Genomic DNA, 14087 nt, shown 5'->3' with positions numbered 1-14087 from the left:
TGGCAGTCATTCATAGAGATGGGCACTTTACCCTATTTTGCCGGTTCGTCCTCCTTCCACCGTCCACGACCTGGTTACCCATCTGTCCTCATCCCTTCGTCCTTATTCATAAAAATAATCATCCTCTGACTTCGTCCGTCCTCGTCTTTTTAAGTGCTTCCATCCTTACATTTCGTCAGTCCATCCCACAAAAAAAAAACACGTCCGTGTATGACACCATGGGAGAGATGCTAATGGCAGAGGTTTCATAATTCATTAACATTATTTAAAGCTCATTAGCTGGCTAATTTCCTATTCACATCCAGTCTACAGTGTTGTTCAGTTAAACGCGGCTCCCTGGAGTCGCAGAAGAGAATAGTGGTCTTCCTTTTTAAAAGAACCCAACACAACACATCAGTCAGTACTTGAACCGGTTAGGGACGATTACAGGGATGGATAAAAACCCACTTCCAACCTTGCTTAGTCTGTCCTTTTTTTTCTTCGTCCCCAAAATGGCCGTCCGTTCGTTCCATCCCTGGGACAGATTGCCCATCTCTGGTCATTTACTGTAAATACACAGTTTTTTTGTCTTGATGTATGTGACGGAGTGGCTCCGTCAGGTGCTGCGGGGAGAACAGTGTCGCCAACCTAATCCGATACGCACATTAGCACACCCGTACCTCGAGCCATTCGTCCACTCAGTCTGTCCGCAAATGTTTTGTTGGTTGGCCATCCATCGGTGGGCTTGGGCGTGCGGGATGTGGCCACCGTCGTCACAATGCAGAACAATAAGTTAAATGAAAGAAAATGAAGAGCCATTTGACTTTCTTGGGTCCATTTTTTAAAATAAAAAACGTATGATTTAAATGTTTAAAAAAATCTTTCATGACATTTTTGTAAACTAAAGAGTAGTTTATTTTTTCAAATGCAAAAGGTATAATTAAAAAATTACATTTCATTATTTTTTTCATTTTTTATACATTTTTTACTTTTTCAATACAAAACATAAGATCATAAGCGCTTAAATGTAATAAAAAATAATGAAACATAAATTGTACATGTTAATATATGAAACAACACTGTAAATTTCTAAATAAACACATCTTGGAAGTATATTTTATTATTAATATATATTTTAATACCTTTAATACCAAAAAACAGACCAATTTTTGTTCCAATTACAAATAGCTTGAACACTAAACACATAACGAGCTGAGCTTTTTCTCTCTCAGGACACGGAGAGCACAACTGAGGGCTCGTCCGTCGTTTACTCGTCCCAGGCCAACTCCACCTCGCCGCCCAAGCCGGAGGAGTGTTCCCGGGATCGCAGTGAGCAGACGGTGACAGGTTTGGCCTTGGGGACGCCGGAACGCCGCAAGGGGAGCCTGGCGGACGTGGTTGACACGCTGAAGCAGAAGAAGCTGGTGGAGATGACCAAGACGGAACAAGATGGTAAGACTTGGAGGCCAAATCACTGCGAGCTGGAGATGCTTGTCTGTGATTGGTCTGTGATTGGAGGTGACAGTGCCTTTCATCAACACATTTAAGATATTTGTATGTCAATTGATGTCAAATAAGTCACTGTGCAGTGGGACCTTGACTTAAAGACTGAATTTTGTTTTGTGTCCAAGATCGTAACTATTTCTTTGTTGCTTTCATGCATATTTTGTACGTATACAGTGGCTTCTCTTGTCTGCTGCTAAACATGCCAACATTTAAAATAAAACCATTGTATAATTAAAAAAAAAAAATCAAAACGCAGTTAAAAAAAACCCATCAAAAATATATTTTTTGTATTGTTCAAAATAAGTAGATACTTACATTTTAGGTTTAGAAAGTCTTACTATACTTTTTGTCTTGAATGAAAGAGGAGAGAGAGAGAGAGAGAGAGAGAGAGAGAGAGAGAATAAAATAAAAATAAATAAATTAGACTGTTTTAAATGTGATATTTGTCATTTTAAGTATATTTTTTAGAATTTTGAAAATAACACATCTTTAAAGAATAGAAAAATCTCATCTTTTTAAAATAAAAAAATATGTACATTTGTGGATAAAAAAATGACTTCTTCAAAAATTAAAACATTACTTTTTTAAATAAAAGAAATCTGCCAAATCTAAAAATATCTAAATCCAAATAAGACAGATGTGAAAATAAAAAAAAGACTTGTAAATTTGAAAGAAACATGAAATTAAGTACTTTATTTTTTACTTACAATCAGACTTGTCAACCTTAAGAATATTACTTTAAATCTTTAAAAAATCTTAATTTTTGAACAAAATTAGCAGTAAAAATTTTAGTTCTAAATTTACAATTTTGAGTGAAATTGTAAAAAAAAAAAGATACATTTTTAACTTTTTTGCTTAAAAAACACTTAAAAAACTGATTTTTTTCAAATAAACAATTCAGACTTTCTTCAAATAAAAAAAAATCGGACATTTTGAAAATAAAACCATCTTATCAGTCTTATTAGAATACCATTTTTAACCAATATAAAACACCAACTGAAAAATGCTGTAAACATGCAAATTGTTATTTAAAACTACACGCGTGTATGTGTGTGTGTGTGTGTGTGTGAATTCTAGAACTCCTTTGTGCTCCCCTTCAGCAAGTTTCTTTTTGAACTTGTCAAATTACAATGGAGCGCCAGCTCTGGCTGGTTAGATCCTGATATCAATCAGTGCAAATGCAGCTTTCCCTTTTTTTTTCCCCGCGCCTCTTTGATGTGAAGCCCTCGCACGAGAGAAGTGTTGGAGTCTCCTAGCATGCCCGGGCCTGCCCTCGGATGCGCGCGGAACGCCATCCAGCAGCCTGTCATGGCGGCACGTAGTAATCTGGATATCACAGCGCCGCTTGATCTCTCTTTGACTTTGTCACTGATGCGCTAAATGCGACGGCCTCCGGCGTAATCCCATATGAAGTGTTTTTACTTGAAAGATGGCTACCCGGTGTTCTTACGTGACGCGCGGCAAGCGGCTCGGAGAGCCGAATGTTGACGTGCCATGACTTCCTCCTATCACGTCACGAGCTGTGACTTGTGTCATTTCGGCTGTGTCCAAATTCACAGGCTGGGTCTTCCGAAGGCCGGCCGCATTTTCGGCCACAAGACGTCACTTCCGGCGCAACTCGATCGCGCGTGGTGTCCAAATTTGCATTAAGCCTGTCCAAATTCGCCACAGTTTATGCAGTACACAAAGGCGGAGGAGGAGCCTTTGAAGGCTTTAAAGGTTTGTACAGGGATTTGAAAGCTTGTAGATTTGACTTTCTTAGACATACAACCAAAGATGTCAAATGCAGGTCCAGAAAGTTAAAACCCTGCCACCGTTTGGCTTCAGTCACACTGTGGCTGAAGCCAAACTGTGGCGGGGTTTTTAATTTATGGACCTGCATTTGAAACCTCTGCATAAAACCGTTTCCTCGACAGGTGATGCCACCGATCATGATGCCAAAACAAAAGTCTGTTGCTCCACCTTTGAACCCACCTCAGGTGTCAGTTTCCATTCAAAATTTAAAAAGGAAAGAATTCTCCAAAATAAACATTTGAACAATATATTCAACGTTCTCTCAAAGTGTAAAAGTGTAGTGAAACACAAATATAAATACAGTGGTACCTCTACTTACGAACGTCTCTTCATACGAAATTTTCAAGTTACGAAACGCCTCAACAGGAAAATATTGCTTCTTGTTACGAAAGAAATTTCAGGATACGAAACTTAAAAATACAGTATGGGCTGCTAGTCGCAGCTCCAGAGTTTCCTGAACGCAACATACTCAACGCTGCACTGCCATTGGCTATTACCTAGCATCTTCCTTAACCACCACCGCGTTCCGTCCTGGATATTTAATCGACCACGTGGTCCCGGTCCATCCCTCGTCGGCGACAGCCAATCGGCATCGAGAACGTAATCCTTACGTCACAAACAGGCGCCGCACGAGCAGAAACGCTTCCAAACAAAGAAATAATATCAAACAAAAACAACAGACAGCCACACACACCCAGTAATTGGTGGAATAAAAACAATATGGGGCACGTCATTGCGCCTGTGGGACCGCAAGGTACATCACACCCTTTTATTTTTATTTTTCTTCCTTACTCGGCCACGTGTCAGGATTGCGGCACCTGCGTGTGATGTCGTACATATTACGTTTGTTCTCAACGTCGTTTGGCTGACTTGGACCGACCTGGACCACGTGAGTCGATTAATTATGCATACGGGAAATAGGCGATGCCCAGCTCTGGCAAATTTAATGAACATCAAAACAAAAAACTAACCACAACAGCAAATAAAAAATCACACACACAAAAAATGAAACAATACAAAAACTATTTTGCTTTCCTAAACGCTGATTTTTCCTGACGTGGCCTCATGAAGTTACTTTAAGTTTCTGTATGTAAAAATGAGGTCAGCACTAAAATCCCATCCTCCCCCATAAAAACTCATTGATGATTTAATGCATGTTTCATGACTACATCATGCACATTTTAATGACACCAATTATTTGTGGGCATGGGCTGCTTTTTTTCACATCTCAGCCTGACTACGTTGAAGGAAGGAGGCAAGCATTCTAATATTGGCACAACATTTTGGATTTTATTGATATTACATGTGAGCTCCTGTGAGGAAAAAAAACATTATCACCCTCACAAAATTGCAAACATTGTGCTGATCGTTTTTATATTTTTACAGGTTACATTGAAAAAGTCTATGAATGTGCATATGGATTCTGGTGGCAATTGGTTGTAGTTTTCAAACATTTAGTAACGCTAAAGCATTTTTAGACTCCATAGGCGGGCAGCCAGCGCTAGCAGCTAGCTCCCACAGTTAACTGGCTAACACCACTGCCGCTGCCAGTAGTTAGCTTTCGGCCGCGGAAACGACTCTCCACAAATGTGATGAGATCAATCACTCGTGAAGAAAACTTTCCACAACACTTCTGTTTTTGACATTTTTCTGCCGTTATGTCTCTGACATTCCAATTTTGCTGCGTCCACGTGAACCAGGCTAATGTTGCCTTGGTGCAGAATGTCAGGTTCCTCTTAATGAGTTTTTTTTTTGTGCAATTAATCGATTTTCTTGAGGTTTATCGCGTCGTTCAGTGCCTGGAAAGTGATGACCAGGAAGCTGCCATGCCCTCCTCTCATTAGTTTGTCAATGACTTGGATCAATGTGTCTTTATTATTGATTGATGAGTCTTTTGATGTCAATTCCCCGGAGTGAAAGGCCCTCCTGGTTAAACGGGTTCTCGTGAAGATGTTGTTTTTCTTTCGCTAGATGATTGGCAGCTGAACAATGCCGTCCTCCCGCTGCCCCTTTGCTGGAAAGGGTCCGCCCTCATTAGCTAACGCCATCAAACGCAATGTGACCCGCGCTCGCTTAGCGTCCATCAGAGCTCCAAGCGAGAACGTGGGCGACGTCCCTGTTAGCAGGCACGCTAATGAACACGACGCGGTGGATTTTTCCTCTTTAAAGCTCGTTAAGGTGGTGCAGGCTCACTGTATCACCGCACAGCAGGAACGGCATCCTTTATGAAAAGACATGTTCAAGATTGAAAAGGTGAAGGTCAGCTCCCCTCACATTTCCACATTAGCTTGAGTTGCGACTTTCCGATTTTATTCAATAGACTTTATGAAAATCATTTTTAGAAATTGCTTTTTCCTTTTTTATGATTCAGTTACTGGTTTGTTTGTTACGTCCATAACATGTCGGACAATAGGTTGATCATTGTTTTCCAACTAAAAGCAACTGTTTCATTTTGAGTCAACACAAAGTTAATGCCATCGTGGGGCATATCGGAGAATATTTACCATTGAGAAGCCGAAATTCTGAGGATTTGGAGAAAATAAAAACCAAAAATAAGTATCGATTAAGTTGATCATCTATTAGTTGTCAAATAATTGTTGCATCTCTAATGAATGGCAAATATTTTTTAGATATAAAAAAAAGCACAGCTAAATCGACCTTGCTCAGGCGAATTTTCTTTATGAAAGGAGATAACGAGGATCCTGCCTCACATGTCCATGACGTTGAATCGTGCCCCTCTGCGTTATTATTGAAATGGCACTGAATAAAATGTTCAGACGTGACACGAGGGACGATCGGTGGCCCCGGGATAGTCACGCAGGTTTGCGTGGGCCCCGCCTCACTCACGCAAGCTCAGCCTTCGCTTGGCGTCGTGCCGATGGACAGCTTGTAGGAATTTAAAGCAAAACGTCACATGTTGTCAAGTATCATGATGGACGCTCTTGCTCATGTTTTTTTCATGAGCGCTGAACACGTACTGTGTTGGCGTACACGTAGATGCCGTGTGACACTCAACGCACATCAACGTCAATAATCATTGTACAAACATCTCTGGCCATCTGCGGGGGTTTAAAGACCAAGACGCAATACAATGAAACCCTACTCATTAGCTGCAAAATAGAGAGACTATATACACATTTACAATACAGTAATATGTTCTTTGCACCTCCATTAGTCTAAACACGTCATTCTGAAAATTATAAATACAGTCAACCTTTGTTGTATACGCAGTTAGGCACACACAGATAGTCGCATAGTCGCAGAATTTTTTTGCCAACATTTTTTAATATTTTGGATTTTTCCCAGTTTTTCTGGGATTTTCCCCCCCCCCATTTTCCCACGAGGGAAAACGTATATTGAATTTTTACCAGTGTTTTTCAAAGACTTCTTTTTGCTTTGTAAAAAAATGAATAGAGAAATATTTTTTTTAAAAACACCTCCTCACCCCCATTTGTCTTTTTTTTTTTTTTTAATTAATCAAAAGGCCACTTATTGTGGGCGTCAGTTCCCATCCCTGGTGTATTTATTTATGTACATAAATAAATGTCAATGTCATCTTAGTCTTTAGTTTCTTAATAAGAATGCAGTTTTCACTGTATAGTTTCCTTTTTTTTTTTTTTTTTCTGCCAAAACATTTTTGAAAAAATGGAGATAAACCTTCAAGAAGTGACAAAAATCCACAAATATGTGAATTCCGTGTATTCACATATTCACTGTATTCCGTTTTTAAACTTTTGCTTTCCTCCTTGCTGTCACATTTGTTGTCTACTTGTGCAGCCTCAAGACGATTTTAAAGTTGCTATGCAGTTACATATTGTTGCTTTGAATACCGCCACCCCACCTACTCTGCCCCTCCCTCCCAGGAGTGTGCCCACGTTGACCCTTGTGCATGTGTGGGGGCTTATGGATCCAACGACCCAGGTGTAAGTCGTTGTGATGACAGCTTAACAGCCCAGTTGGGCCGGCCCGAGAGCCAAGCTCATTGGCTAATTAACAAGGTCTTGGCTCAGGGGCACCGTGTTTGCCTTGACTCCGCCAGATTGCCACTTTGTGCTGTGTGTGTGTGTGTGTGTGTGTGTGTGTGTGCGGGGGTGTGTGCGTGTGTGTGTGTGTGTGTGTGTGCGTGTGTGTGTATGTGTGGTTTGAGATTAGTATTGTGACTTAACTGTAAGAGGCTGACATATTAGTGGCAGTAAGTGTGGAGTCTGTACTTGTGTCTGTCCTGGCTGCTCAGTATAATATGGTTTAAGATAATAATACTTGGAGAGTACAGCTCGAGGACACCTCAGCATAACATGAGATTTGCTTTTTGGGGACCAGTGTGGCAAAGTGATGGGAAGAAGTGATAATAAACAGAACAGAAAATCATGCTAACACAGAATGTTACCCACAATGGCAAAGAGGAAAAACGTACAAAAAAAAAGAAGACAATTTTAACTCCTAAATTAAATATTTTGAAATATAATTTGTAGCTGCATTCGTTTTAACACAAACAAACAAACAATTTTTTACAAAAATTCCTGAGATTTTTAACACAAAAGAAAGGTTTTTATTTTTTATATATATTTTTTACATTTATAATTTTTTACTACTTGAACCAACAAACTGACATTTCTAACAACAAACTGACAATTTCAACAAAATAGTTTTTGACAAACATTTTAAAGATTGAAAAAAAAAAAATTTTTTTTAAAATGCTGAAAATATTCTACAAAAAAAATGTGATAATGAATGCTGTTTTGTGTGCCTTTTTCTTTTTCTTTTACTTTTTTTTTTGGGGGGGAAGAATGCTACCACAGAAGGTTACCCAAAATGGATAGAAAAACGTGCAAACACCCAAAATTAAATGTTATGACATATTTAACATTTTTACCTGGATTTGTTTGACAGTACTTACAAATCTAAAATTTTACAGAAAAAGAGGCGTTTTTTTCCTCTACCATTTTATGTTCAATTTTAACCAAAAATACCTGACTTTTTTTTTAAATGGGAAAAATTGATTACTTTAACCAAGGAACGTACATTTAAAACAAAAAAACTGACAATTTCAACTAAATAAGTTAAATATTTGACAAAAGTTTGAGAGAGCTTGTACTAAAAATTATTTTGAGAAAAAAAAAAAAAGCATGAAAGACAGTGAAATATCAGAAAACTTGGCAAAAAAATCCGACATTTTCAACAAAACAATTGAAAATCAAATATCATCGCACAGTTGTGATTTCAGTAGCGAGACACCCTTGCGGGAAACACAAGACTGAGTGACATTTCGATGCATGATTTCAATGTTCATCTGTTGGACACATTTAAAAGTGCACCCTTAAAAGCCAGCAGTCCAAGTTTAAATGCTAACATCAAGGATTATTCAGAGGAAAACATTTTCACTTGTTTGGGAAAAATGTGCCTGCTTTCGAGGTTTCACGACATTCCCCATCTTTTATTCTGGGGCGTACCATGTAACCCCCACTGATACATACTCCCTCTTTGGTAAAATTTGCCCTGATGCCACATCCCAACACACACACACACACACACACACACACACACACACACACACACACACACACACACACACTCCTAACCCCCACTATCGCTCCTCTGTGAGCCAAATCAGAGGTTCTCCCAGAGGGCCCGGGGCCCAAAACAACGCGTGTATTGTGTCTGAAGCACACGTGTGTTTGTGTAGGTGTGCGTGTGTGTGTGGGGGCGTGCATTTGTGTGTGCATGATGTGCATGAGCGTGCGTGTGGTTTCATATATCAGGACTAAAGTGGAACCAGAAGCCGGGGTCTTGAACGGTTGAGGTTTTCGGGAGCGTGCCTACCACAAAGAGGCAATTTTGCACCCCAACAATACAAGGCGCTCTCATCTTAGTAGAAATACAACTTTTATGATAGATAGTGTGTGGATGTTATTGGAATGTTCGCGTTTTGTGTTTCAGAGCATGTTTGACCCCAAAGGAGTTGAAATAATCCATTGCTGGGTAAAATGTGGCCGTCATAAAACTTGTTTAAGTTGTTTTTTAACATTCTCAACAAGAAAGGAGCTAAGTGGGTAATGTTGCTTTCATGGTTTTTATTAAGAACAGCGTTAGGTTTCAAATGAAAGATCCTCCCTGGAATTTAAGCCTCTTTACTCTAAGATGCAAGTACATATTGAAATTGTTCTTATTATTTACTACAAAAATACACATTTTTGTGTTATGCCAGAGCAAAACATTTGATTATAAATTGCGTTTCATTTTATTAAGTAGTTGCTCACAATAAAAACATACTATTCATGCATTCATGACTATCGTATTTAGCTTCTTTTTTTTACCCTAAAATCTATTTTTTTGTAATTAAAATCATAGATCAATTTCGCCATTTAAAATTCTTTTCATTCCTTTCTTTAAAAAACAAGTCGCATTAGGCTAAAGTTAAAAACAATTTCTCGAATATGCTACTTGATGGGGCGGCACGGTGGTCGACTGGTTAGCACGTCCGCCTCACAGTTGAGAGGTTGTGGGTTCGGGCCCGGCTCCAGCCTCCCTGTGTGGAGTTTGCATGTTCTCCCCGTGCCTGCGTGGGTTTTCTCCGGGTACTCCGGTTTCCTCCCACATTCCAAAAACATGCATGGTAAGTTGATTGGACATTCTAAATTGCCCCTAGGTGTGATTGTGAGCGTGGATGTTTGTTTGTCTCTGTGTGCCCTGCGATTGGCTGGCAACCAATTCAGGGTGTCCCCCGCTTACTGCCCGAAGACAGCTGGGATAGGCTCTGGCACGCCCCGCGACCCTTGTGAAGAGAAGCGATATATATATATATATATATATATATATATATATATATATATATATATATATATATATATATGTACATATATATACATACATATACATACATATATATATATATATATGCTCTAATGTCACAAAAACACTAAACACCAAATTACAGCGCAATGAAAAGTAATGTGAATTAATGATTTATGCGTTAGACTTTTTTCTAAACCCCATTTGTTTTAAGAAGAAAATGAAAATTTGAAATTGATTTTTTTTTTTTTTTCAACAGAAAACAGGGTTACATTGGGCTAAAATCTGTTATACACCCTTATAGCACACCCACACACCACCCCATTTTACCCTTATTTGTGTGTGTGTGCTTGCGTGTGACCGGCAAGAGTGGTGTCATCTGACCGATGAAAATAGTATGTGTGTGTGTGTGAAATAGACACCGTGCCTGCATCCAATCGGTCCAACCACTTTGCACTGTAATGGTTAGATGCACAACATAGATGCACTGTATGTGTTTGTGTGTGCGCAAAAGCACGCATGCGTGTGTGTGTCCTGATGTTTGGACATATGTTGAGTTTGATTTGACACCAACCTCAATGGTGCAGGACAGCTGTGAGGACAGCTGCTCTCTTGCACCACTTCTCCTCCTCCTCCCTTTCCTCCCACTTCCTGTTTGTCACTCACTTCCTGTTTCTTTTTTTTAATCTTCTTGACATTCACTGGGTTATGTGTGATAGGCAAAATGCCAGTCTTCTGTTTCAGCTCAAAAATAGCAGGATCTCTGTGAGAAAAGGCGGCAATGCTACAATGCCGGAACAGGGTTGTGAAGTTTAACATCTGACAATTACTTCTCCATCCCTGTTGTGATGAAAGCAATGCTAGGTTCTGTGTGAAAGGCAAAGGTCCGGTCGGATCTTCTGTTATGGCTTAGATGCGGAAATTCTGCAGAATCTTTGTATGAAAGTGGCTACTGCCTAAGACAGCATTTGATGCCTTATTTACTTGTTTTGTTGCTCTGTTTAAACAGCAGCGTCATGAAATGAAGGCACCCGGTGAGGGTGCTGTTTTGCTGTGTGAAAGCACACACAGTAATGACGCAATCCCGCCTTTGTTGGGTTCTGTGTTAAAGCCTCTGATACTTAAATTAAGTAAAAACACGGCTTCCACTTAAAAGGTGGTGTTTTCATACCTTTTTCCACTCTGCTGTTAATGTATGGACCAAAATAATTATAGTTAACTAATTCATCAATTTCATCTTTGTCAATGAATGTCTTATAAGAGCCTTTGAGGTTCATTTTAAAAGTATTTATTTGGGTATTGCTGCATGACCATTCAGAGTCAGGAAGATCTCGTTTGAGAATTGTATTGTACTTTATATAATTACACATTATTTAGTGACCTGTTCTTGCACCCGACAAATGCTCCATGTAAAAAAAAAAACTAAAGCTAAACCTAAAACTAATAAAGCTAAACTAAAACAAAGATGAGTCGCTGATAGTGTAGTGGTACACACACCTGAGTTGTGTGCGGGCAGCGTGGGATCGGTTCCCGCTCAGTGACGGTGTCTGTGTGTGCCCTGCGACTGGCTGGCGACCAGTTCAGGGTGTAGTCTGCCTTTCGCCCATTGTCAGCTGAGATAGGCTCCAGCGCCTCCCCGCGACCCTGTACAGGATAAGCGGTGTGGAAGATGACATAAAGATTTTAACAAAACAATTCAAACTAATAAAAAGTAACAAACTTGCTTTAATAACTAATTAAAACTGACTAAATTAAAAAAAAAAAAGTCAAAATGAAATTCAAATAAAAAAACAACAACTGTAATGAAAAATCCAAAACTATATGTAAAACAAAAATCTCGTACGGACCCCCAGACGTCATGTCATGTCATATACAGGGAAAAAAATAAATAATGGCTACATTGTTGCAAGTTGTGGCTGTAAAATAGTAAATTGTGGCCATATCAAACAAATTTGTGGCCACAAATGAGGTATCATGTGTGGGCGAAATACAAATCGACATCCACAACGTAAGTATAACATGCACACTAAATACAAATGAATCATATTAATATTATTCCTGGACAGCTTTGGAATCAAATCAAGCGCACCTTCCCAAAAAATGGTAAGGTGGAGAACATCTAGAATCCAGGCTGGTCAATCGAGGCTCAGCTCGGTCACCTTGAATAAGATCACAAAGAAATAAGCAAAGCTGAGCAAGATCAGGCATTTTCTGTGGAGGGAACTGTCTCGCTGCCGCCCCGAAACCCTCATGACACTTATCAGCCACCTCTCTCTTCCTCCACTTGATGAAGAGACGCCGGGGAATTTTGATACAGGCCACCTTTCTAAACAGTACTTGATCCCGACAGATAACGATCCATGTAGGGTAAGAAACACGGCCTCCTCCTAGTACGTTGTGTTTACCGCCATGGGAGGTATGATAAATTGTACACACAAGTTGTGTTTTCCTCCTTAAGTGCATCTATAAATTGTGGGTGCTATTTGTTATGCTTCCCAGCGTCATCATCGAGCTCCTCGGGAAACGCTGGCTGAGCCCGTTTATGCAATAAATCCCACTGAAATGATTTGATTCCATACGTCACCGTCTGCTGCCTAATTTGGCAAAATGGCTTTTGTTTACTACCCATGTACCCAAAGATATACTGCTGGGTTAAAAGTAACCCAAATTGGATGAAATAGCAACCCCAGTATTGGGTCCAAAAGGGACCAAGCCAATGCTATGTTATTTGTACCCAGTGTATTGGGTTGAAGATTTGACCCAACACATTGGGTCAAGATTCTGATGCAACAAAATCTTCCCATATACTGTTGAGTTAAAGCTACCTAGAAATGGGTTAGCAGGTTCCAGGTTATCATATAACCGTGCTTGGAAATTATACAAATTTTACTTCAAAAATGATTCTGTCACTTGCATGATATGCTTGACAGAGTTTTTACACTAGATGTCCTTTCTGACACAACCCACACCAATTTTAATCCAGACTTGATCTGAATATTTCCATCTGCCTTGACTGGGATTTGAACACAGATCTCTGTGTCGCAAGACAGCACTGTTACCCACTTGTCCATCAAGCCACCACCAATGTGTTCTAAGAATGTTTAGAATAACATTTCCTTCAACTTCTGTACACAACCAAAACGGTGACTAGCTTCAGCTCTTCAGCCTGCCGAAATCCAATCTTCAACCCAATCTGCTGGGTCAAAAATAACCAGATTTTGGTCAAAAATTGGACTGACCCGCAGCTTGGGTCAATTTCACCCAACTTTGTGGGTTGTTTTGTTCAAAACAACTCAATTTTTTTTAAAGACAAAACAAGCCAACATTGGGTCAAGGTGGCCCAAGTACTGGATCGGTCCATTTTTTGACCAAAATTGTTCCGATTTTTTATTACCCAGGAGTTTTAAGGGTCTTCCCAGCCAGTGGGTTAGGAAAACAACCCAGCGCTTTTTGGGTGATGCACCTAGATATAGTCGATTTTTTTTTTTTTTCTTTTTTTTTAACTAAACCCTTTGAGGAAAATCTGCTGGTCCCATTCCAGTTAAATACAGACACAGTACAGTAACAAAGTATTTGTGCTTGGTTACTTTCTACCGCTTCTCTCCGCAATCCTAATCCCAGTGTAAACATGCGACTCGGGCTTTAACGGAAGAAGCGAGCGTCTCGTGAGCGCGACAATGGGACCCATACGCTCAACATTAAGCCCCTCATAATAGACACGACGTGTGCAGGCCCAGTGAGCGCAGCCTGTGTTGTGCCTTTTGTCACCATCCGGCCGCCACAAACCGGCTATTGTACACGACGTTGCTTTGCCAAATCAGGCCAGTCCTCGGGGCCGTGTTGTCCATGTTGCACCAGATACCCAGTGTGTGTTTGGGTGTGTGTGTGCGTGGGTGTGTGTGTGTTTCTCGAGACTGAGGCCTGTTCAAGGGGTACATCATGACATCATGGCCGCGTTTTGTCAATTTTTTTTTTCTGGGCCTGATTTACTAAGACCCCAACAAGCTGGTGCTAAAATC

At 40.0% G+C, this 14087-nt stretch overlaps 1 protein-coding gene across 6 annotated transcripts in view; it reads left to right on the top strand.

The window, feature by feature from the left end:
• The window catches only part of LOC147148597 (transcription factor SOX-6-like), a 119041-nt gene that overhangs the window by 44490 nt on the left and 60464 nt on the right, over positions 1-14087 (top strand). For 3 of the 6 annotated variants that reach the window (XM_086028926.1, XM_086028927.1, XM_086028925.1), the window contains exon 4: positions 1212-1431. In XM_086028926.1, the coding sequence (XP_085885052.1) occupies positions 1212-1431 (220 nt within the window). Of the gene's footprint in view, positions 1-1211; positions 1432-4089; positions 4169-5294; positions 5539-14087 lie in introns of those variants that run through there. The other 3 variants (XM_086028930.1, XM_086028928.1, XM_086028929.1) reach the window with 3 other exon arrangements.

The sequence above is a fragment of the Filicampus tigris genome, chromosome 4 (genome assembly GCF_054856515.1).
Source record: "Filicampus tigris isolate MCC_2025a chromosome 4, RoL_Ftig_1.0, whole genome shotgun sequence".
In the NCBI taxonomy this organism is placed as follows: domain Eukaryota; kingdom Metazoa; phylum Chordata; class Actinopteri; order Syngnathiformes; family Syngnathidae; genus Filicampus; species Filicampus tigris.
This window is presented reverse-complemented; position numbering and strand designations above follow the sequence as displayed.